The sequence below is a fragment of the Trichogramma pretiosum genome, unplaced genomic scaffold (genome assembly GCF_000599845.2).
Source record: "Trichogramma pretiosum strain Unisexual culture from Peru unplaced genomic scaffold, Tpre_2.0 scaffold10, whole genome shotgun sequence".
Classification (NCBI taxonomy): Eukaryota; Metazoa; Arthropoda; class Insecta; order Hymenoptera; family Trichogrammatidae; genus Trichogramma; species Trichogramma pretiosum.
In genome coordinates this window covers 1,661,726-1,686,344 of record NW_019641652.1, presented here as the reverse complement: position 1 = coordinate 1,686,344, position 24,619 = coordinate 1,661,726, and the positions used below count along the sequence as shown (strand labels likewise).

General features: G+C 43.4%; 1 protein-coding gene across 23 annotated transcripts in view; it reads left to right on the top strand.

Moving 5' to 3' along the window:
* Nucleotides 1-30: 30 nt before the first annotated feature.
* Nucleotides 31-24,619, top strand: part of LOC106656193 (inositol hexakisphosphate and diphosphoinositol-pentakisphosphate kinase 2) — a 28,959-nt gene continuing 4,370 nt past the window's right edge. For 2 of the 23 annotated variants that reach the window (XM_023459995.1, XM_023460011.1), the window contains exons 1-21: nucleotides 31-363; nucleotides 1,874-2,024; nucleotides 2,126-2,236; nucleotides 11,062-11,262; nucleotides 11,344-11,484; nucleotides 11,560-11,650; nucleotides 12,137-12,596; nucleotides 13,085-13,279; nucleotides 13,870-13,956; nucleotides 14,039-14,227; nucleotides 14,302-14,399; nucleotides 14,560-14,697; nucleotides 15,704-15,733; nucleotides 16,823-17,057; nucleotides 17,136-17,708; nucleotides 17,787-17,901; nucleotides 17,994-18,233; nucleotides 18,313-18,596; nucleotides 18,676-18,827; nucleotides 19,420-19,467; nucleotides 22,239-24,605. In XM_023459995.1, the coding sequence (XP_023315763.1) occupies nucleotides 1,992-2,024; nucleotides 2,126-2,236; nucleotides 11,062-11,262; nucleotides 11,344-11,484; nucleotides 11,560-11,650; nucleotides 12,137-12,596; nucleotides 13,085-13,279; nucleotides 13,870-13,956; nucleotides 14,039-14,227; nucleotides 14,302-14,399; nucleotides 14,560-14,697; nucleotides 15,704-15,733; nucleotides 16,823-17,057; nucleotides 17,136-17,708; nucleotides 17,787-17,901; nucleotides 17,994-18,233; nucleotides 18,313-18,596; nucleotides 18,676-18,827; nucleotides 19,420-19,467; nucleotides 22,239-24,605 (5,788 nt within the window). In that variant the 5' untranslated portion in view covers nucleotides 31-363; nucleotides 1,874-1,991. Of the gene's footprint in view, nucleotides 364-399; nucleotides 586-687; nucleotides 952-1,438; nucleotides 1,677-1,873; nucleotides 2,025-2,125; nucleotides 2,237-2,292; nucleotides 2,444-10,678; nucleotides 10,758-11,061; nucleotides 11,263-11,343; nucleotides 11,485-11,559; nucleotides 11,651-12,136; nucleotides 12,597-13,084; nucleotides 13,280-13,869; nucleotides 13,957-14,038; nucleotides 14,228-14,301; nucleotides 14,400-14,559; nucleotides 14,698-15,703; nucleotides 15,734-16,822; nucleotides 17,058-17,135; nucleotides 17,709-17,786; nucleotides 17,902-17,993; nucleotides 18,234-18,312; nucleotides 18,597-18,675; nucleotides 18,888-19,419; nucleotides 19,468-22,238; nucleotides 24,606-24,619 lie in introns of those variants that run through there. The other 21 variants (XM_023460013.1, XM_023460012.1, XM_023460003.1 and 18 more) reach the window with 21 other exon arrangements.

The window sequence follows — 24,619 nt, the reverse complement described above, 5'->3', positions numbered from 1 at the left end:
CGCTTTCGTCGCGCATTACCACGATGCATGAAATTCGCAGTCGAAGCTATACTACTGCTCGCAGTCTGCGCTATATATAATAATACAAACGCGCCGTTTTGTGCGTTCGCCGTGCGATACACAATACGAGAGAGAGAAAAAAGGGAGATAATCGCGAGTTTAAAATCTTCAAACTTTCTCGCGATAAATACATATACGTATAAAATAGATGTGTGTGCATATAGTCGGCTGTGAACGACGAGTGCACGTGTGCATGTTTAACTCCGAAGAAGCGGGGCGGCCTACGCGCATCACTGATACTACACAATAATAATACATAAATATAAGCCGCGCGAGAGTCAGACAGAGAGAGAGAGAGAGAAGGTAAGTTCGCATTATCGAATAAACAGCTGAGTAACATCTCGCAGCGCCTGTAGCAGTCACGCATTTCGACGTTTTGACGTTTGCTTTTTAATACATCTTGACTTGAATACGTTTGTGTGTGCAAGTAATATATAATAATAGTAGTAGTACGCAAATACATGCCATGATGCACGCAGTCCGTTATAAATCGAGCTCCTTTATCGGAGAGTAGTAATAGTAGGGGTAAGCCTAATAACTACATATATACATAACGCGTGCGAAACAATGGGACGATGACATTGTCGTATCGCTCTTATTTTTTTTTCTCTCGTTTCTTTCTTTCTTTCTCTCGCACATTAAGCAGCCCCAACGGCACGCCAAATAAACGGAGAGATGGACGTTATCTTTCGAGCTAGGCGTGAAATTCGACTCGCACAATTACGCGTGGCCTGCAAATATACAGTACCCACACACACACACACGCTCGGACGTAAGATAATGTATCGTGGTGCGCGCATTCGGCGAGTCTATTGTTGTGTGTACACACGAGCTCGAGATTTCACGTCGCCTCTCTACATACTTACAATAGCTGCCCGCGACTTCGAGAGTGTAGGGATTCAACGATTTTTTTTTTCATTTTGGAGCTTGCGTCGAGGCTAGGTGTCTTCTTCGTCGTGCTTATAATAAAGATTTGTCGTCGTCGTCTTCGTCGTCGCGTGCAGTGTGTGAAAGACGAGCGAGAGAAAGAGACAGACAGACACGGAGCGATCATTTCGGGGGTTTAAAAATATCCGCACACAGACATTTGCATATCGTATACAATAATACACACATCTATAACGCGATATATACCTTGACATTGGATTAGCTTCGAGATATACGCTGCTACTGCTAATATAGCCTCCCTCGGCCGTCACTCGTCGTCGGCAGCGTAGCATGCCGCGGTGCGATTCGCGCGCGTACGCATACACAAAGTATTAAAAAAAAAAAAAAAAACTTTCCACCACCCGCGGTGGCTAGCCCGAGTCGCGCGTAATTTCCTTAAAAATAGTAGTCGTATTGTAGACATTCGGTGGAGAAAAACTGCGACCGACAGACGCATCTCGACGAGTCGTGTGCGCGCGGGTGATTTTTGTACAAGACGTTTTGACGTTTATAGTGCATGTGTGTATATAGTGTGCTGCTGCAACGCGTCGTGCAGCCGCGATATATACGCAGGCCGCGTTGTGTTTTCATTCAGCGATTATTCATTGATTAATTGTTCAGCGCCGCCGTTGCCACTGTCACCGAGAGTTTTTAATAAACTATACGCATTTTCTTAAATACGCGTATACGTACGTATATATTTATAGAGTTATATAAAGGCGCCTTTGTCCGCGAGACGCTGCAGCGTTTATATTATTATTATTATTACGATGATGCACGCAAGCTCTCTCCGGGGCACTCGGGAATTCGCTTTATCATTCGAAAGACGACGAACGGATCGAGAAAATGCAATTTTCATTGATCTCCGAACGATTTCTTTTTACAGATTGCTCCAATTTTTTCTTTCTTCCGTGAGAGCACGAGACAGAGAAAAAAAGCTCGGGCATTCGTCATCTGGCAAGTTGTAAAGCACTTCTATCATCAATGACAGTTGTTGTCCTGACATGTCATACACTGAGCTGGAACATGGCTATCAGGTAATGCTTTTGGAATTGAGTTTTTTTTTTTTTTTAAATACCCAACGATGAAGTTACTCATGGTTTATCAATGCTAATTTATATTATCCGTTCGTTTGCAGGATCTCAGGAGTACTACTAACCAACCAATATTCTACGTAGGTGATATTGGGGCTGGACAAGCCGGCTTGGTAGGTCCAGGAGGTTCGCCACTGTATTGTCCAGCAAACCGAGTGAGTATGAGCCAGCTTGCATCAAGGACATGAGTAATTTTAATAACTGATTCTAGTTATTATGTTTTAAAAGTTGACGTAGAGATGAAAAAAAAAATTTTATTCTAAGGAATGATGGAAAATAGAAATGTATCGACGACAGCAGGAGATCTATGTTATGTTGATTACAATATCGATGATGTCGAGCCCTACTGGCTCCAGTTTATGGTAATCGATTAAGCTGTGTTTCATTTGTTCAGAGATTTATAATTTGATAATCCAGTTTTTGAGTGTACCTGATATTAGTGAATCATTAAGTATCAAACACAACCAGTCAGAAGCCTTGAGTTTTGGCGGTGTCTCTTTTATGAGGAAAATTTCATTGACGCCTTTGTAGAATAGGTTTATAAAATTAATAAAATTAGTGCAATCCTAGTTTGGACAGTTATTAACACTAGTGAGAGATTTTTGAAAATTCTTATCATACTAAAAATGTATAAAACTTGAAAAACATACATAGTTATCATTTAAACTTATCATTAAAACGTTAAACGTTAAACATTAAAACAAATTATTTAAAAGTATACATTGTCAATCAGTTACACAATACACGTTGAATTTGTTGCTCTATTGTGTTTATTTTTATACATTCTCAATTAATTTATTTTTTTCATGATGAAAACCTCGATATTACTTTCTTTATCGTTGAAAAGTTTTTGTTAAATCTTTATAATCGAGGAAAAAAAAATTTGTTCAATAAATGCATACTTGTTCAATGATAATCTAAAATTTTTGAAGCTCGCGCAATCGATTGATTTTCGAATCGTTACATTAAATACTAATCTAGAAAATATTTACATTTACTTTATACAAATGCATCCAAAAGCAGTTCAATCGAGTTTGAACCGTTATCGGCAACAACGAAAAATCAACGAACGACACAGATACTCTCATGCTCCACTGCACAAATAGACGTTAGAATAATACACGAAATTCAGCCGAGGAATTTAAAAGCCTTGATCCCACTAACTTTTCTCTGCTAACAATTGCATCATGTTCAAGCCCGATGTAACATTATCGAAGCACTATGGGCCACACACATGTGCATTACCGTATTATATTTATTTATACACGTGTAACTTGTGCGACGAATTCAAATATTTATCACCTGTCGTCTGCATGTACCGAACGAACGAATTACATCGATGATCGATTAAAATTCCCAAAAAGGCACACGAGTTTGCGCATATAATAAATTATAACAAATCGACTCGAAAAAAAAACTGCGGATAATTGATTTCGAGAACGAATCTCTGTCGGTCGAGTCAATGCATAGTCCTGATTCACGCGCAGCTTTTTGCGGATCGTCTCTTGTGTTTATGCGTGCGCGAGCGCGAGCGTATATACACACGGGGTCGAAGCACTTCGGTGCGATGCGCGTCACAACACACACACGGCAATTTAATTATACCGACCGATCTCGAGAGAGAGAGAGAGAGAGAGAGAGAGTTTATTTCTGCATTGTCCATTTTCGAACGTCGAAATAACCCAAAAACGTTTCGCGAGATAAACAATGAACGTATATGCAAATTTTTCGAATTTAAGTATATTCGCATCGTCAGCTGACTCGAGCACGCGTCGGCTATAAATAATCGATATACGTACGTGTGCCTTTGACATTTCTATCGTTTTCACGTCGCGCGTATTATAATGACAAAATAACGACACCAAGGCGACGTAAACACTTGGATCAGTCAGGTACATAGACGGAGATAGCTGTGAATTCGCCGATATCTAAAATCGCACTCGAACGAAAAAATCGAGGCGATCGAGCTTGCGCACATTATTATAATTCGCACGTAGAAATATATATATACGAAACCGACAGGAAAAAAAATTGTGCATCTTCTAAACGTATAAGCGTGCGATGTGCAGTTGCAGCAGCTGCTCTCCGTTGCGTTGTGCAATTGGGGGAAAAAAACATTCGTGTGCACACAGACGTGTATACTATATACAGATATATATAATATCAATGGCACAAACACACACACACATACACGCGTGTATACACTTGGACCGCGCGCGGACACGCGAATATCGCGTCGCGGAGTTGCTCGGTGTGTATATACGTTGTTGTTAAGCTGCTGCTGCTGCAGCGCAGCTCGGTGTGTAGTGTGTATAGCTCTCTGCACTGCAAGCCGAAGTTGAATCGCGGCCGCGTCGAACGCGGCAGTTACGAGCGAGCCGGTGACAAGCTCGCGTCGTCGCGTGGTGTTCGGCAAATTTTTCGATTCTAGTTCAATTTGGAATTTGAATTTTCGCGCTCGACTCTTGCGTCTTTTTGCGCGTGTGTGTGTGTCCGAGTTCGTAATATCGCGTAAGCATATATCACGACGAAGTGAATAGTGTGCGTGCGTGTGTGTGTTATAATCATATTATATGGTTGACGGTGCACGTGTTACTCGTGTCGCATATCGATTCCATACATAAATCGATATTGTCAAGTATACATAATTCGAGGCACGAGTTTGGGCAAATATTTTGGAGTCACAATACGTGTACAAGTCGAACGCCAGTTACTACCCCTATAGAGTCGAAATCGTTTCTTTGTACACCGATTTACTCGAGGATAGCAAATACACCCACGCGCGATACGAGCGAACGATCATCGACCACGAGACAATTATACATCCGAGCGCTGTTTATCGATATATATGAAAAAGTCGCGCGTCTCGCGGTCGGTCTTTAGATACGAGAGGCAAAAAAATAGTGAAGAATTTCGATTGTCTCGCAATTTTCTTATAGCGCGCGCGGACTTTATATACAATATAAAATAAAGGCCGTTTACTCGTATGCAGCGATTGAGTAATCGCTTCTTCCGCGTATTTTCGCGCTCGTCTCGCGCGACACACACGGGAATCCAATGTTTTTGTACCAATAAAGGATAGAGAGAGAGAGAAAACAAAATCAAATGATAGAGAGAGAGAAATGTGTTGTTTCGTGACGCACATTGCGCATTACGTTTAAGACAGAAGCGATTCTGTTTTCACGATCTTCGCGTTCTTCTTATTCTTCTTCTTTTTTTCCGCTCCGTATGTATGTAAGTTGGAAATTGATCAAACTGCATTGCGGAACTTTGTCATAATAATCTCATCGCCCGAGAACCGATACGTATATGTATCCGCGTTTGCTCTCGGGTCCGTTCGAATAATTCGATTGATTTCGAATATACACGAATGAAAAAAAAAAAATAAGAAGAAGATGCATCGATCGGCGCGCTTTAAATTATACGGAAGTCAGATACGATACGAAATTTCGAGCCGAGAGCTTAATTCTTATATTTGATCGTCTTCGCGAGCAACCCCTTATAATTTGTGTATATTCAGCAAGCGATATATTCTCTAATATCGACCGCGCGTAATTTTATTATGGAGTTAACGTGCGTGAGTACATAAGGCCGTAATTTTTCAAGGTGCACACAATGCGAGCGTCGATGTCCATATTTGTTTGTGCGTCTGTGTGTAGCTGCGAGCTTGCGCGTATTGTATACACACAGAGGGAGAGAGAGAGAAAAATTTACGAGTTTCTATTATTAGAGGCCGTAGTTAAAAGCGATCATAAAGTCCGCGGCTTTGGGTGTGAACACACTCGCACGTGATACACACACACACACACACACACACGGACTTACGGCCGGTCGCGACGATAGGAAACTTTTATCTCGTCTTAAATATATATATATTGGCACGTATCGTACGCCGCTCGTTCCGATAATTATTTTTTTCTTCTTTTTCTTCAACGTCGACGAAAGAAAGAAAAAAATGTTTTTTCCGACGATTAATTGAAAAATAAGAGAGAGAGAGTCGTGAAAGGTGTCGTATACATCATTGACGCCAAGTCAAAGAGTCAGCCATCGTAACGCGAGCTTTTCAATTTTCTAAACGATTTTTCCTCTCGACGACGACCATTTTTCTCTCGCGAGACTTCGTCCATTGTCTCTCCGTTTTCGTGGCTCGTCGATCTTAATTACGCATCCTATACCTCTTGTTCGCGGCTCGTTTATTCTCGTCTACTGGCACGCGTTACACACACAGCGTTTGTCACTTTTGTAATAATAACGCTAATTAGTTTTTCTCGGCGCGCGTTCGCTTTGAAAAATCGTAGCGCTGATGTAATTTTTATTCTATATTATTAATATCGTACGCAGGCGGCACGAGTGCGCCGGGCGCGGAAAAACCCGTCGTTGCATTGTCGCGCGCGATAACGAGAGAGAGAAAAAAATTGATTCGCGTTTATAAACGGATATACGTATATTTTTTTTCAAATGCACGTGACATTCGTTAAGGTTCAATGTATTTGTATCTGTGCACGCGTGGCGATATTTACGAAAAAAAAATTAGGCGTATAACGCATGCAGGGTCAATAACCCTCGGAAAATAACGCGCATAGTTCGCGGTGGTTTTTTTTGTCTTATCTATTCTCGCGCGAAGCATAGCACGTAGAAACTTTTGAACTGGACACACTCGCAGTAATGACATAAAAGTCCGTGTGTTATTATAAAAAAAATTAACCGCGATAACAAACTTGCCGCATCGAGTCAACAATGCTGCAGTTTTACGCGTGACCAACAAATCGAGAGAAAGAAAGAAAGAAATGTTCGGCCCTGAACTTGGCTGAATTTCAAAAAGTAAAAAAAGAAAGAAGATAAGACTCGTGATTTTTCATCAAAACAATCCCCTCGAGCTCGCGTCGCCCGTTACTCACTTATTCCGCGCGAAAGATAGTTTTATTTTTATCCCAATAAGCCGTTTTTCGTTGTCGACGACTCTCAATACGATTATAAATCGCGTACCGATCAAGAGCACCAGTCCGCGCGCGCCAGGATATTTCTCATTCGTCTGTTTTTTTTTTTTCGGCGCGAATAATTAAAGGACTGACACGCTTTCGCGAGAGAGCGGGCTCGGATCGATATTTTTCACCTACACACGTATAACACAGCTGGCTCGTGTAAACGTCAGCAGCAGCTACAGCAGCAGCAGCAGCGAGCCTATATGATATGGATTATACGTTTTAAGGTCACCCCTTACAAGCTCGTCTACGCTCCCGAGAATATCGCGATCGCCAACTTTATGCATTATTATTATTATATCGCGTTCCGCAGGAGAGGTCAAAATATAGTCGCAGCTCCGATCGAAATTTTTCAGATGGAAAAAACATTTTTACGGTTCGCTCGTCTGCAAATATAATATAAAATATAACGATGATCGATATCGTCTCGTCGTTGAACAATCTAATCGGCGAGCAATTATCCGTTCGATAAATCTTGCGCGTTGTATTTGTTTCTTATTCGAGAAGCGAGACGACACGAGCAACGAGAAACGCTTTCGTGTGCGTACGATAATGCAAAAAAGTATACACGTAGAGGAAAAAAAAATTAATATAATATAAAAAAGAACGGCATTCATCGGTGATAAGTTTCCTTGGCTGCGAAACATCTGCGCGTTTATGCAGTAATTATACAGGCGCGTTTTCCGCGTCAATTATTATACGTATTGTGTTATACATTATTTTAATTTTCCTCGTCTCGATCGCCTTATATCCCTATCAACAAACGAGAGAAGCATCGATGTACTGCTTGGTAATTCATCCGACGCGATTGGTCAGAAAATTCGACGGATTAATTTATATCCGATAAAAATTATAACTGCGCGTTATAGGTGGTAGAAAATTTTCACACCGCGGCCTCGACCGAAATTCCTCTATCGCATTACGTTATTATCAAACTCGCTATTAAACTTCCTTATCGTCCCTGTGTTAAGCTCCTTCTTCTTCTTCTTCTTCTTTGTCGCGTGGGTGGTTATTATAATCTTTCTCGAAGATTGAAAACTGAAACTCGATTACGGATACCGTCATCGTTCATCCCTCGGTTCATAAGATGTAATGAAAAACGTATACAATAAAATACGCGATATATAGCGACGGTCCGCGATATATAGCCGCTCGCGAAGTTCGCGCGCGCGCGCGAGCCTTGACTCAGTTTTTCGACGCAGATTTAGGATGGTTATAACGCGCGGTATACACGCGCGAGCGGCCTGTTGTGATGATAGCTACACACACACATACAAACTTACACTCAGCCGCTGCAGCAGTGGCAGTAGTAGTCTATATACTCACCTATTTATATATAACGTTTGTAACAAATAATGATGTATATCGTAACGATTCGCGCGCGCTTATATGTAGCGGCGGCCCACGCGAACTCTCCGTTATATTTTATACTCGAACTGCAGACGGTGTACGGCGGCACACCACGTGTTTGTTATTGTGGGTGTAGCGCGCACCGAAAGCTCTGTGTGCGTCGCGCGAAAATAATTCGGCGCGGAAATTAGCTCATCCGGTTCATAGGATAATAATAATTACGCGCTCTTGCGTATAGCTTGTAAACGTGCGATTTCGACTCTAAGATATTTGATCCAAACTCAGTGCGCGGTGTTTCCGATATGATCACAGATCGCCGATAAGAAATTCGTGATCGATATATCGAACTGACAGTGTGAAGCGTGACGCGAGTGCGCCATTGATCGAGCCGCCGCCGCCGCCATGGAGTGGTCCTGGTGGAAGGACTGGTGGCGACTGAAGCGCTGGCGATCGCGCAACAACGCGAACAGCTGCAAAACCGGCGACGACGATCAGGACGGTGCCGACGACGACGAGGACGACGACGACGACGACGATGAGAATAACTCGTACCCCGGGCGAAACGACGACGACGACGACTGCTGCTACTGCGACGAGTGCTTCGTAATGATATCGATGACAATTATTTATTTTAACGTATAGCTTCTTTTTTTTTGTCGAGCTTATACTCGAAGGCCTCTATAGGTATAGAAGAGAATCAGAGGCCGAGCTTGTTATACACGTGTGTGTGCGCGCGCCCTTCTGTGTATAACGCAAGAAAACGTATATACATTGTGCGTGCTCGTCTGGCATCGCGCCGACGTTCGAAGTTATAATATATCTGCGGCACATGTCTTACACGCACACACAGCAACACGGACGAGTGTAAATACACCGAGAAAACGCACCGCGCGTAATAACGTCGAACGCATTATTATAGCGTTAATTTCCATTGGCGGTCGAGAGACTTGGTCGCGCGAGTGCAACTGATTTATCTATAACAACGAGTCCGCGCCGACGTTTTATAAAAGCTAACCGAACTAATTTTAAGCGCTACTGAGTATAAGGTAGTCGAAAGATCGTTATCGTTCGAAAAACAAAAGAGACATCGAAGTGTCGTCGAAAAGCTCGCGGTGGATCACGGAAAGCTCGAGTTTTCCGCGGGGGAATTTTTTTGTTTTTCTCCGTTTTGCAAGTGCAACGTAATAATATGCACACGCGTTATAATTGAGCTAACTCGTGCGGCATACAGACGAGGTGTGTGTACAACGTATATTATATACTTTAACGCGTCGCGCGAATTGGCTGACATCCTAAAACGGAGCGCGGCGCAACTCGCACATTGACAGCTTAAGGATGAGTTTGTGTAAACTATGGGTCGCGCAGCATCTTACAATACGTACTTCTCTCTTTGTCTCCCTCTTTTTTTCACGAGTGCCTCGATGCGGTGTCGCGCGCTAATCCGAAAAAAAAGCTAACGCACGTGTGTCATCAAAAAGCTGGGAATAAGAGAGATAGAGAACGGTAGCCCCGCGCGGCGAACAGCTGACGAGATGCTACACGGCTGCGATACGCTCGCACGATGTATCGATATTTTTTTCTCGTCGTCGTCTTCTTCTTCTTCTAAATCTATAGTCTTTTGTAACGACATCGGTGTGCGCTGCTCCGTGCGCGACATGATGTAACTCACTTAGCGTCTTTCTCTCTCACACACTTATACATCTCTTGCTCGCTCATACACGCTCTCCGTTTCAGGTCAATAGAATATTTTGTACACGTATACAAATTCTACATTATATACATGTATGCCCGTGTACAGCGTTGATTTAAAATTTAAAGTCTATTTTTTCTCTCCGTCTCTTTCTCTCGCTTATCTGTTAGATTATACACGTGAGAGAGCTGCTGCTGCCGCTGCTCTGCCACTACCACCGCCGTTACCAAAATCACCACCACTGGCAGCAGCAGCTCACGGACTAAATATTTATCGCCGTTCGATGTCTGCGCCGATTATACATTATCATAATTTAGTAATACCTCGAAAATTGGCTCGCTGCTGGCCGGCCACTTCCGAGCGCGCGCCAGTACGATACTGCGTATTTTATAAAATAGACGACGAGCATTAGATACATAGACTGGCGAGAGTTCGTGTACATCGCGGAAAAAATTTTTTTCGATCTTTATATATAATTGTGCGTGGTGTGCGTTGACGTGCCGAGCCCTATATGTGTGTGCGTTTGTGCCTGTGTTTTGAGCAACGATAAACAGAGCCGTGTGCGACAGAGAGCCTCGTGGTGCCTTTTTTTTTTTCTTAACTTCCATTCGAGTGTTCTTTTTTCGTGATAATATCGACGATATGGTCATCAAGGTTCTTATATCTACACACAAACACGCAATTATATCTATACTCGATCACTCGCACTGTGTATAATACACACATATATACGAAATTATTACTTAGACACCACTCCCATTTAAATACACAGCAAATACGTATGTACGTACACCTGCGAATGAAATGTCCCTTATAGTCCCTAAAAAAAAACAAAAACAAACATAAAGAGATCGTAACTCGATTGTGAAAAGTGTGCGCTGCGAGTGAATTGACAGCAAAAAAAAAAAACAACGTCCCCATCCTAACTCAAGTATACGTTATTTTTTTCCTCTGTCAGGGCGAACTGTCGGAGGGCTGCGTCAACGAGGATGGCTTCCTGGCCGGCGGCGAGCCCGAGGGCGAGGGCAAGCAGGTCCTGGTGGGAATATGCGCCATGGCCAAGAAATCGCAGAGCAAGCCGATGAAGGAGATACTCACGCGCCTCGAGGAGTTCGAGTACATCAAGATCATCGTGTTCGCCGAGGAAGTCATTCTCAAGGTACGTAACAATTTCATAATACACGTTTACGAAGCAATTTTATGATTTTTTGAATTATTTTGTTTTTACACGCGCACGCAGGAGCCGGTGGACAAGTGGCCCGTAGTCGACTGCCTGATAAGCTTCCACAGCAAGGGATTCCCGCTGGACAAGGCCATCAAGTACGCCGAGCTGCGCAATCCCTTTATCATCAATAATCTCGACATGCAATACGACATACAGGTACGAATATTTTATTGAATTTTCTTGTCGATAGAAAAATTTTTACGTTATCGTTCGCACCTCCCGAATTTTCAGGATCGGAGACGAGTCTACGCTATTCTGGAGGGCGAGGGTATCGAGATACCAAGGTATGCGGTATTAGACAGAGATTCGCCCGATCCGAAACGTAAGTTCATCGTCCTGTTGTTGTTGTTGTTTTTTTGGTTGGTGTCTTCGAACTCTGTCTCGTAGTACAAAAAAAATAACTGTATTGTAAAACGTCGTAAATCTCGTTATAGCATGATATATCGAGTACAATGTGTAATAATTGTATCTATACTCTTTTGGTGTTTGTTGTGATCTAACTACGTGAAATTAGCATTCGACAAATGCATGCGTCTATCTTTATCTTCTCCGTCTTTCTCTCTTTCGCTATCTACTATTATTTTTTATGTGTTCACTCACACGCACATCTACACACGTAACAACGCACGTAATTATATGTAATTCTAATATTATGTATACGATACAAATAAAAGTAATAATAATTACGTATTGTCGATTATGCTCCGTTGTTGAGAGGCGGTGCTCTGCCCCACCACCACCCTCCTTCAGCTGCATGTGTTTTGTGCTGTGTTTGAATGTTCTAATCTTGACAATCGAAGGACCAAAGATTTTCTTCCAGAGCACGAGCTCGTCGAGTCCGAGGATCACGTCGAGGTCAACGGTGTCACCTTCAACAAGCCCTTCGTGGAGAAGCCCGTCTCGGCCGAGGATCACAACATCTACATCTACTATCCGACCTCGGCCGGTGGCGGCTCGCAGCGGCTCTTTCGCAAGATCGGCAGCCGCAGCTCGGTCTACTCGCCCGAGTCGCGGGTACGCAAGACGGGCTCGTACATCTACGAGGACTTCATGCCCACCGACGGCACGGACGTCAAGGTTTACACGGTCGGGCCGGATTACGCGCACGCGGAGGCCCGCAAAAGTCCCGCTCTCGACGGCAAGGTCGAGCGCGATTCCGAGGGCAAGGAGATCCGTTACCCGGTGATACTCAGCAACGCCGAGAAGCTCATCAGCCGCAAGGTCTGCATGGCCTTCAAGCAGACGGTCTGCGGCTTCGACTTGCTCAGGTCAGTTTTTTTGCTCTCTCTCTCTCTCTCCGCGGGGAGTCGTGTGTCGCTAATTGGTTGTTTATATATATAGAGCAACAAAAAAGCTTCGATTTCATTAAGCGCAGATGATGATGCCCCGCTGTCGGTGTCGATTTCTCAAAATAAACTTTTTAATTAGAAAAAAATAATGATAATAAAAGTAAATAGAATCCTCGAAGGTTGCGCTGACGCGCTGACCGTTTATCAAGCTTGCGATTGCGCGCGCGAAAAGAAAGAACGAGAGAGCGAGCGAGCTCGTTGTTACCTTATATCCTCGCACGCACGGAGGAGGAGACGAGAGCCTTTCTCACGTTACTCTCTCGTTCTGGTCGATTCGCGTTATACGTACTCGACTCTCAGTCACTCGCCAGTCGTACGATCGATCGGACGCGGAGCTTTTCCGTTGTCTACACGCATTATAATTAATTTTTTGTTTCTTTGTGTTTCCACTACTACGACAACAACAGAGCCAACGGCCAATCGTTCGTCTGCGACGTCAACGGATTCAGCTTCGTGAAGAACTCCAACAAGTACTACGATGACTGCGCCAAGATACTCGGCAACATGATCCTGCGGGAATTGGCTCCGACCTTGCACATACCCTGGAGCGTGCCCTTTCAACTCGACGATCCGCCGATCGTGCCCACGACCTTTGGCAAGATGTGAGGATTCTTTATTAGGATATATACAAGCTTGTTTTATGTTCTTACGATTTTTATTGCTCGCATTTTGTCTGTGTGTGTACTGTGTGTGCATTGTATAACGAGGCTCGAGAGAGTTTTATAACGTCGGCTTCGCGACGACGACAAAATGAAAATTCATTTCGGAAGTGCCGTGTTGCTATATATCGAGGAACGAACGAAATTATGCGCTTGAATTATTCCGCAAGTACGTAACACGGACGGACGATGCGTGTATATATAGTTTATATACGGGCCAATAAGAGTTACACGATGTGATATAAATGTGCAGATGCATCAACTTTTTTTTCTTTCAAGAGCCTTGTAATATCGTGAATCGAATCAAGTATAATTGTTATGACAGCGATATCGAATTGAAGCGAAGTTTCGAGCGTGAAATGCGATCGCCCGATGAAAACCGCGACCGATCGATCTCGATGTATACACACGGAGACGTATGTATGTGTGTAGAGGCATAATTTACCGGTGAATAGAAGCTCGAGCGCGTCGATTATTGTACGGCGTACTCATACGTGTATATCTATACTAATCGACGTCGCGTTGTTTTCAAGGATGGAATTACGATGCGTGGTCGCCGTCATAAGGCACGGAGACCGCACGCCCAAGCAGAAAATGAAGGTGGAAGTGCGACATCCCAAGTGAGTTGTCTTTCTTCTTTTTTTTTATCTTCTATATTGCGATTCTTCTTGTATTTTATCGATTTTCTCCCGTTTTTTCCAGATTCTTCGAAATTTTCGCCAAATACGATGGGTACAAGCACGGCCATGTCAAACTGAAACGTCCGAAGCAGCTGCAGGAGATCCTCGACACGGCGAGGAGCCTGCTCGCCGAGATACAGCACAGAGCCGCGGGCCCCGAGCTCGAGGAGAAGCAGGGAAAACTGGAACAGCTGAAAAGTGTTTTAGAAATGTAAGTCGAGCCTGCTATACAATAATACGGAAGAGGACGGATGCATATAATTAAACGAGTTTTTCTTGACGCAGGTACGGTCATTTTTCCGGAATCAATCGCAAAGTCCAAATGAAGTATCAACCTCGAGGTAGGCCAAGGGGCAGCTCTTCCGACGACGGGAGTAGCAGCAGTACGTTCATAAATAACTACTACTCCCACCGTAAACAACGACAACGACACACACGCGCGCACGCATAATCGCTAATTTATATCTTAAACACATACCCGCGCGCGCGACGACGATTCCGTGCGCATCGATCATACTCATGCGTTGCTGTTTCTTCTTGCAGATCGACTGGGCGAGCCGTCGCTGGTGCTGATACTGAAGTGGGGCGGCGAGCTGACGCCCGCGGGCAGGATCCAGGCCGAGGAGCTGGGCCGCATATTTCGCTGCATGTACCCTGGTGGTCAAGGTAGACACCTCAGTGGTTCGTATCGTACGCTCCTTTCGCTTCTTTTGCTGACGACTAAGTTTGATATCTCCGCCTAGTTCTCTTTGATAAAAAAAAAAAAAAAAAACAAACAAATCGGATACCTTAAGTATTTATCTAATGTCACAGTAAGATCTGTTTTTACTTATATATACCATGATATATAATGATTCATATTGTATAATTTAGACTGCGCTGTAATTTCGTTTGATTACTCTGTAAATATCTGTATCTATGCTGTATTTTCTTGGTTCTTTCTTTTGGTCGGCGCTGAGAGGACCTTGCAACTGCTGATGTTGATTATTATTACTATTGTTTCAACTTATAGAAGCTGGTAGTATTTGCGCGTGACTTTCACGTATGAAGAAAATTGCCGCTACTGCTGGTATTTTAATGAAATGACAAAAAGAAAATTAATATACTCGCACTGATTATCATGTTGATGCATTGAGAGACGTTTTGTAAAGAAAAAAATGATATAACGTTAGTCGAAAAGAAATGAACAGTTCGATCGATTCTGGTCAGCCTGAAAACTGTTCATTTTTCACGAAAAAAGCTGAAAGGACATGTAGATTAGCATTGTTAGAGTATAGAAAAGTAACGCAGACCCAGAAAAATGCTGAATGCATTGTGGCAACTTGGCATTTAATTGTACATTGCTTCTCTAAGTTTCAAAGCCAATGTCAAGTAGATAGCCTGGATATGGTTCGCGACGCGGAAAACATTGTTTTTCATGGGTCTGCGTAACCATTTAGTTTTTCCATCCAGTATTGTTTCTATGCTCTATCGATTTTTATATCGCACACTTTTCTTCACGTAATTTCGACCTCGGGGAAAAATAACTTTGCATTATTGTACTTTCAATTTCTTTTCCCCCTCCGGAATCCGAGAAGAAGTTTTTTTCATTATATAAGCTTTTCACACGGCTCGCGCTCGCAACGACGAAGCGAGCTTTTATAACAGCAGAAAGATCTCTATTCATGATTATTAAATGTTATTTCAGAGGAAGACTCAGAGATGTTACCAAGCCACGGTAACTTTTTTTTTCTCTCTCTCAAAAAAAGTTCATTGCTAGTTTTGTAGTTTAGTTATGTGAAAATTTTTATGTCAATGTTTCCTTGAACGACTCGGCACTCGCAGAACAGCAAAGGAACGTTTGTCGTTTCTCTCTCCCCCCCTCAATTTCTTCGTTCTCTTATACACTTACGCAAGCTGTAAACCGCCTTTGTATTTGTTGAAATAATGTCGCTAATTTAATAGCTTTACATCCCCTCCCCCTCTTTTTCATAAGTCTAGAAGAGGTTTATAAAAAAAAATTGTCTGTTATGCTGTTATGATTAATTTAAATCACGATCATATGAAACATGTGACACATCGTTATAGTCTCTCATAGTCAACAAAAAATCATCGTGCATCTCATTGCATACGAAAAATACTTCGAGTATTTCCAGTCGCTGGAAATATGCAAAAAAATCTTCATGACTTCGTTCTTCATTTCAAATGAAATTATGTTTTAATTTGCAATGTTTTTTGGTTTTGTTTGTTTATGATGTTTATCTATTTCATATAATCATACAATCGTGCTTTGGAAATGAGCCATTAGTGAATACTAGACCTATTTTTTAAGATTTTTAGCATTCTCTACTCAATTTCTAAAATGTAACGATAAATCATTGAAATAGTTATCTGTGCATGATTTTTATAAATATTGAAATATTTAAATTTTAGTCAAATTTTTTTTTCCTCCAAGAACTGCTTAAAACATTTTCCAATTGGCTTGTAAAAGTCCTTTACTCTGCAATTTTATCCTCGAACATATCAGTAAAAAATCAGCTACACTTGTCTAAATAACAAATTTTTCTAAAAAAAAAAAAAAAAAAACAAAATGTATTCACAATTCTTACTATTTATTGGCTCAAACTCCAAAACAAAAAAAAACCCACACGAGCAGCAATAAAAGCACAAAAATGATTACAACACAGTACACTCGATACAAATTAATTGAAAAAAAAACAAATGCTTTTACACTGCGTTCTGAAATATTGACAATTTTTGCGCTGACCTGGTATTTTCTGTTTCGTTTCCAATCGTAAAAAAAACAACAACAACAAACAAACATTAGGTGAATACGCCGGAGCTCAGGGACTAGGTTTGCTGCGGCTGCACTCGACCTTCCGACACGATCTGAAGATTTACGCGAGCGACGAGGGACGCGTGCAGATGACAGCCGCCGCCTTCGCCAAGGGCCTGCTGGCCCTCGAGGGCGAGCTCACGCCCATACTCGTGCAGATGGTCAAGAGCGCCAATACCAATGGCCTGCTGGACAACGATTGCGACAGCAGCAAGTATCAAAATATGTGAGTATTATCGTCGTCTCGAATGTCGTTTGCATAATATAAAAATCGAGCTGACGAATCTCTTCCCGGTTTGCGCAGGGTGAAAAACCGATTGCACGAGTACTTCCAGCAGGATCGGGACTTCACCGACGAGGACCGCGAAAAAATCAATCCCACCAACGCGCTGAGCATCAACACGGCCCTGGACTTCGTGAAGAATCCAGTGCGCTGCTGCCAGCACGTGCACATGCTGATCCAGAAGCTCATGGACATCGTGCGCATCAAGAAGGACGACCCGAAGACCAAGGACGCCATCCTGTATCACGGCGAGACCTGGGAGCTGATGGGCCGCAGGTGGGGCAAGATCGAGAAGGACTTCTGCACGAAGCAGAAGCGCTTCGACATATCCAAGATACCGGACATCTACGACTGCATCAAGTACGATCTGCAGCACAACAATCACACGCTGCAGTTCGAGCAGGCCGAGGAGCTCTACATCTACTCCAAGTACCTGGCCGACATCGTCATACCGCAGGAGTACGGCCTGACGGTGCAGGAAAAATTGACCATCGGCCAGGGTATATGCACGCCCCTGCTGAAGAAGATACGCGCCGATCTGCAGAGGAACATCGAGGAGCCCGGGGAGGAGAGCGTCAATAGATTGAATCCTAGGTACCAGTCGTTTACCGAACGGTAATGAAGACTGAACATTTGAGCAACGACTGATAATTTTTTTGCTTTTTCACACAGATATTCTCACGGGGTATCGAGTCCCGGCAGACACGTGCGCACAAGACTGTACTTTACCAGTGAAAGCCATGTACATTCATTATTAACGGTTTTACGATACGGTGGCTTGCTTGATGTCAGTGTCTTTGGCGCTTCATCCTCTCATGTTTCGATCCACCGGACGCCCGAGTCTCTCTAATGCACGGCAATCTGCCATTTTTGTTGCAGGTCTTGAACGACGAGCAATGGAGGAGAGCCATGGAGTACGTCAGCATGGTCTCGGAATTGAATTACATGTCGCAAATCGTCGTCATGCTGTACGAGGACCCCACGAAAGACCCGAGCAGCGAGGAACGATTCCACGTAGAATTGCATTTCAGTCCCGGCGTCAATTGTTGCGTGCAGAAAAATTTGCCGCCCGGGCCGGGCTTCAGGCCGCATTCGCGCAACGAGAGCAGCCATAATTTAGTGAGTCTATATTGTCACGATGAGCGCTAATTGTTTGAAAATAACAAGTACTTGTAATAATCCATTGTACATCGAGCAGCAAGACGTAGGCTCCGGTCAGGATTCGAACTGCAGCACGCGTATCGAGGAGGAAGACACGGAAGTAGGTCAATTAGAAGAAGACGTCGCGACGCCTCCGCAAGAGCCGGAAGTGTCGACTACGATAATCGAGGTCGATCCCGTCGACGCTGCCGACGCCGCCGATTCCACCTTGGACAGTCCCACGACGAGCCGAGCCATCAACATGATGGACTTGGATCCGAACATCATGGACGAGCCGTACGACAGTGGTTTTCTGCAGAGCTCGGCACCCATTCCCATAAGGTTTTTATTTCGAATGAAATTCGATCGAAATACAGAGAGAGAGGACGATTCTTGATTTCCCAATTTCAAACCCGTGTAGCGCGAGAACCGTGGCCGGTCACGAGGCGGCCAGACTGGGCAGTCAATTGGCCGCGAGTCAGAGGCAGCGCCGCGAGCGCGAGGCGGCCGGCATCATATGCGAGCCAAGGGCGCGCAGCTACGACCATCAGCGCCAAGACAAACCGGAAAAAAGTAAGTGCCAATCTTCATCGAGACACGTATTATTTGCCAATAATACCGCTATCTCCATCGGTCAGTATTATTATCACTTTATATTTGAATTCTTGCGATTTCTTCGATCGAGTATCGAGAGAAACAAAAAGTCAATGAAGCTATCATTTTGAAATAGTTTAAGGTGCTTCTTGAGGCGATACGTAATACATATATTTGACGTACATATTGCATGGGTATTTTTTCTTTACAAGTGGAAATTCTATTTTATTGACGTTAATTGGTCGTATACTTTCAATTGGGTACAACCTCATTTGGAGCTATTTTATTGAGACACTATTGAGTAAATTTATTAGAATCATTAAATATCATTGATGAGCTTTCATGGTGGATAGCTATGATTTTGGGCAACTATTTTATCCTGAGGCTGTGCCAAAAACTCTTCTTTTTTTCTTCTTTTTTTTTGTTGCCTTTTTTTTTTAAATAATCTATCTCTCTTTAAATGCATTGCACTACCTACTATTGAGACATTACTTTTCGTATAGAGCAAAAAAAAATTACGATAACGATGGCTTTTTTCGTTGTCTTTTTTTTTTCGTATCTTTATTCGTAGCTGCGGACAAGCTGCAGTATCAGAGCTTGGACGCGGTCGACAACGAAGGTACGTTTTTTCTTGTTCTATCCTTCACACCCCCTCAAATAGTCACTTTTTTCTCCGAGCGCCCACGACATCGAATCATAATCCGGTCATGCAGAACCACTCAAAATTATAAAACAAAAAATTTGAAAATTTCCAAAGAATGCAAATTAAACGAGGTCAGCATATATTAGTACGAACCTGTCTGTACAGATTAAATTTAAAAATGTCTGAACTCAATAATTTGCAAAGTAGGGAGAGGATGTATACTTGTAAAGGGGAGATCCCCAATGATGTAGTTGGGATTTCAAAACTCCCCCCCTTGCCGAGTAGTTGCATTTCAGTCGGACATTTTTGAAGGGAAGCATTTTTACAACCACAAATTATAATCACATTTATATAATAGACAATGAACTTAGTCGAGGGCTGCATTGCACTGCCTGAACTTTTGAGAATGACTCCCCCAAAGCTGGAGCTATGATTTGTTTTTTATTGCACCAAATTATATTTTTTTCGTTTACCCCGCAGTGCTATGATTTAAAAAAAAATCAATAAATAAATAAATAGATCTCTTGTCATAAAGTGTGCATCAGAATACACAATTCACCGATCTGATTCCTTTTACGAAAATTATTCTGTAGTATTTTTAACGATTCGACTGTCAAACATTGTTGAAAGACATTTTCTTACCGTACATCGTTAGTACATTGGTACCTCAAGCACACAAACTTTCAATCTTAATTTTAAAAAGACCTCCAGTACAGATGTGAATTTTTTTTGCGCGTAAAAACGAAGAAAATTCTTTTTCCTTTTCTCAATACTTACTGTGTTATTTTTATGCGTGTTTTTTATATCTAACTGTGTGCCAACGCACACACGACATAAGTACTTTCCCAAACAGAGTACCGTCGTGTGTGCCACTTTCGAATTTCTTCTGTTTTTTTTTTCAAATAATAATCAATAATACAATATTTTTTATACAATCATGTTTTTTGTAACCAGCAATGAATATAAAGATGCGAATTTTTTTTCTTACTCTTTATATGTATACTATCTATTTATATATGAAAACAAAATCTCTCACACACATCCGGATTTGAAATAACTCTTTGCTCTGTGATAGTTGTGCGCGTGGAAGCCATGACTAATTTTTATATTAGTGAAAAAAAAAAAAAAAACGAGTCGACCGTTTGGACCACACACAAACGGACACGCATCGGTCCTGCGTGATCGATCGCGTCTCCGTAATACTCCAAAAAGTGTGTGATCCACTCAGCCGCTCTTACTTTCCCTCAATTTCCTCGTCTTCCCTTTTTTATCACGTCTTGTCGATCCTCGTGATCCTTCACAAATATGTATATTTGCACTGGTTCTAATTTTTTTTTGTTAATTTAATAACTCTCTTTGTGTTTTATTATTACGCACACTCTTGGTGAATAGTTTTTTTTTTTGATCATTCGAATTCATTCGGTAACGTGATTTACATTAGAAGTTAAGGTTTGATATCGAGTGCTATAGTTTTTCTAGCTTAAAATCGAAAATATCAGTATCTGGTATTGATTTTAGATATAGACATGTTTTTGCTGCCTATTACATAGTCTATTTTTTTCGTCGTTGTACAATAGGCGCGTTGAATTTCGTCGGGTAGAGTATTTGTTATCGATCGACAAACATTCAAAGTTCATTGAATCATTCATCGTAAACGTTATTTTACAATGAATTCTTGTACTTTATATCCGTAATAGATTGACACGTTCTCTTCTTTTAACGCATTAGTTGCTTGATAATTGGTTTTTTATTTTCGTTGTCCTCTAACTTGTGTTCTCTAACGATACAAATGGAGAAAGTAGCGAGAGAAATGAGCTATGATACATTTTTCTCGCGGCTTTTCCAGCTTACTCAACGAGCTTTTAGCAAACTTAATTATCTAATTAATTAGCTGTGTTTTACATGGTTGCCTGTGACTAACGTTATCTGATATCTTCTTCTTAATAATTTTTTTTTTGTATCGATAGTCTCTATCGCGTAAACTGGTGGTCTATTTTATGATACATTATACATATTATTGTACATATTACGATTGAGAATGTATTTGGTACTTTTGTACTTGCGTCGACGCGTGTCACAAAGAACGTCATTTTAACTTGTAACGCGCGTCGACGCGCGTGGGTAATCAAAATAAATCGTGTAAATACACCATTATATGAATGTACAAAAAAAAAAAAACAGAACGTCGTAACACTCGTGAGAGCAGATTTAAGATGCAGTCCAACACATCATCCCAGACTATACTATGCTATATTACTCATCCCCGTAGACGATTATACTCTTATTTTGATTTTGATTTGCGCTGCGCATCAGCAAAATACGCGACTACAAATACACGAGTTCAAAATTTCAAAGGATGACAAAAAAAAACTTTTTTTAAAAATTTTTCGAAAAAGAAAAAGGAACAAAAACGTTTAATTCTATCTCTTTCTTTCTCTTTCTTTTCTCTTCTTCCGCACACCTCCCCGCTATCCCCCGCTCTTTTTCTTTATTATACTTCTCTCTCTCTCTCTCTATTTTCTTGTCTCGTCGACTTTTTAATTTCAAAAAAAAAAAATTACTAAAAACTAATTATTATCATCGTAAAATAATAATGTTATAACGTATTGATACTGTCTCTCTCTATCTCAACAAAAATAAATCCATCCCCCTTTATCATCATCTTCTATCTGTGTGTCATCGCGAAACAAAACCAAAAAAAAATCCAACGTCCACCCTAATAATCTCGATCATCGTCCATCCTCCAGCGAGTCGCTCGCCGAAACTCGCGGACATATTTCCGGACGACTGTCTGTCGAGCAAGCCCGCGCCCCTGGCCGGCAGTCTGCCGCACTCGGTGAGCTCGCCGGATCTCGCGCTGTCGCCCGTCGTCGCGAACGTCCTGCCGATCATCAACGTCGTCGAGGAACCTGCTGCACCTCCAGCGGCGCCGAACAAAACTACGACTACTACTACCACTCCCGTCGCGATACCAGCTCCTCTGATAACCCTGCACAACACCCCGCTAGCTTCGCCCGGCACGATAGCTACCGCCACCGCCGCCGCAGCAGCCGCAGCAGCAGCCGCCTCCTCCGACGTTATCGATTTTTCGCTGGCTGCCGCTAACGTCGTGGCTACTAATAATCGCAGTAACGCAGCAGCAGCGGCATCATCGCAAAAGATCGTCGCGGTTAACGACAACGGCCAATCGACGAGCCTTAGCAGCAGTAGTAATAACGCTAGATCGCAGATGCTACAGCTTCCCGGCAGTAACGCTTGCTACGTAGTGAAGAAGTACGGCCGCTCGCACTCGGCGATGACGCTGCCCGTGATCGAGATCAGCGGTGAGTCCACCCCGCCGCGAACGCCCGTCTCGCTCTTGTCCCGTCCGACGACGACGACGACCAACCAAGACGACGACGACGACGATAACAATTGCTTTAACAACGACGACGAGCTGCAGCTGCTACTCGACGACGAGACCAGCGGCGATTTTCTCCTGCCGCCCGACAAGCGTCGGCTGCTGCTGCTGCGCTCGTCGTCGTCCTCGCCGCTGCAGCGTCGGCATCGACACCACCATCATCATCATCATCATCATTATCACTACCACTACCATCACCACTACTGTCAACAAAATTTCGCGCAGACGACTGCTGCATCGCGTCAGCAGCGACACTCCCTCAGCTCGAATCAGCTCGAGATCGTGACCGAGGCCCTGCTGGAGAAACGCTCGCGCTCTCCATCCCCGGCCGCGGCCGATCGCTGCAACTGCTACAACTGCAACGTGTCCGAGCTCATAATGCAGAGCAGCGATCTGTCGCCCGCGGAGCGCTCCAACTTTCGCACCTACTTCTCGCGCTCGCTCTCCCACAAATTTTCCAACTGCTCGTGCTACGCCGGCTCACCTATCAATTATCATCATCGTCGTCGTCATTCTCGCTCTCCTCGCAATCCTGCTGCTGCCAGCGCCGACGCGTCGAGCAGCGCCTCGTCCTACGACGCCGCGAGTCCGAGCAGCAGCAGTCCGCCGACGCCCGAGAACGGACTCGTGACTACTACTACTACCAATTACGCGATGAAATTGACAAGATCGAACTCGTGTCCGGACTCTCTGTTAAAATTCGCGACATTTGAAGAAGCCGTCGTCGGTAAAAGACGACGCCACGACTCGCTGGACTCCGTGCTCTCGTCCTCCTCGTCCTGCTCCCTTCCATCCTGCGCCACGAAGCTGCATCCGAGCTGCTCGCTAGACTGCCTCAGGACGACGCCCATTGGCCACAATTATATTAATAATAATAATACTACTTTTAATAATGGCGCGTCCATGTATTTGCACGACAATTATCGTTACAAGAATTGCTGTTGTTGTTGTTGTTGTTGTTGTTCTTACTGCTGCTGGGGCTGTTGTTGCTGCTGTCTCAATTACTCGGACGTCGATCAGAATGACGTCGACGAACAGCAGCAGCAGCAGCAACAGTCGTCCAGCACCGCCGTCACCGCGTGGCTGGAATCTCATTCCAAATGTCAGCCGAGACGATCCCTGTCCGGGTCCGGCTGTTGTGTAAGAGCGAAATTTGATTTGGAATTAGATCCCAGGCACAAGTTCATCAACGCTAACTACCATCACCATCATCATCATCACAACCACAAGAACCGTAACCCGCACCATCATCACCATCATCAACATTGTCCAGTCTGTATAAATAATCCGCCACCGCAGCCGCAGCAAAGCACTAATAACTACGTCGCTGCTATTAACCAATCGTCCCACAACAACCAACACCAACACCACCACCATCATCATCATCATCATAATAAACATCATCATCATCAACATCACCATCATCACTGTCCCTCCGCCCAGCTGCGCAACAAGCTCCAGCAGCAAAGATCCTTCTCGTCCCCAGACACGCGACCTTCGATCATTCAACCTGACCCTACTACCTGTAACACAGCAAGGCGCCACCGTCACAGTATCTCCGGACAGATGAGTTATTTCAAACTGTTGGGCTACAACGTGAGCAAGAAGCTCACCGGCTCCGCGAACAGCCTCTTCAGCACGGCGGTGATCAGCGGCTCGTCGAGCGCGCCCAATCTCAAGGACATGGTGCCGCCTCACGCCTCGGCCGTTGCAGGTAAATCGGCGCTT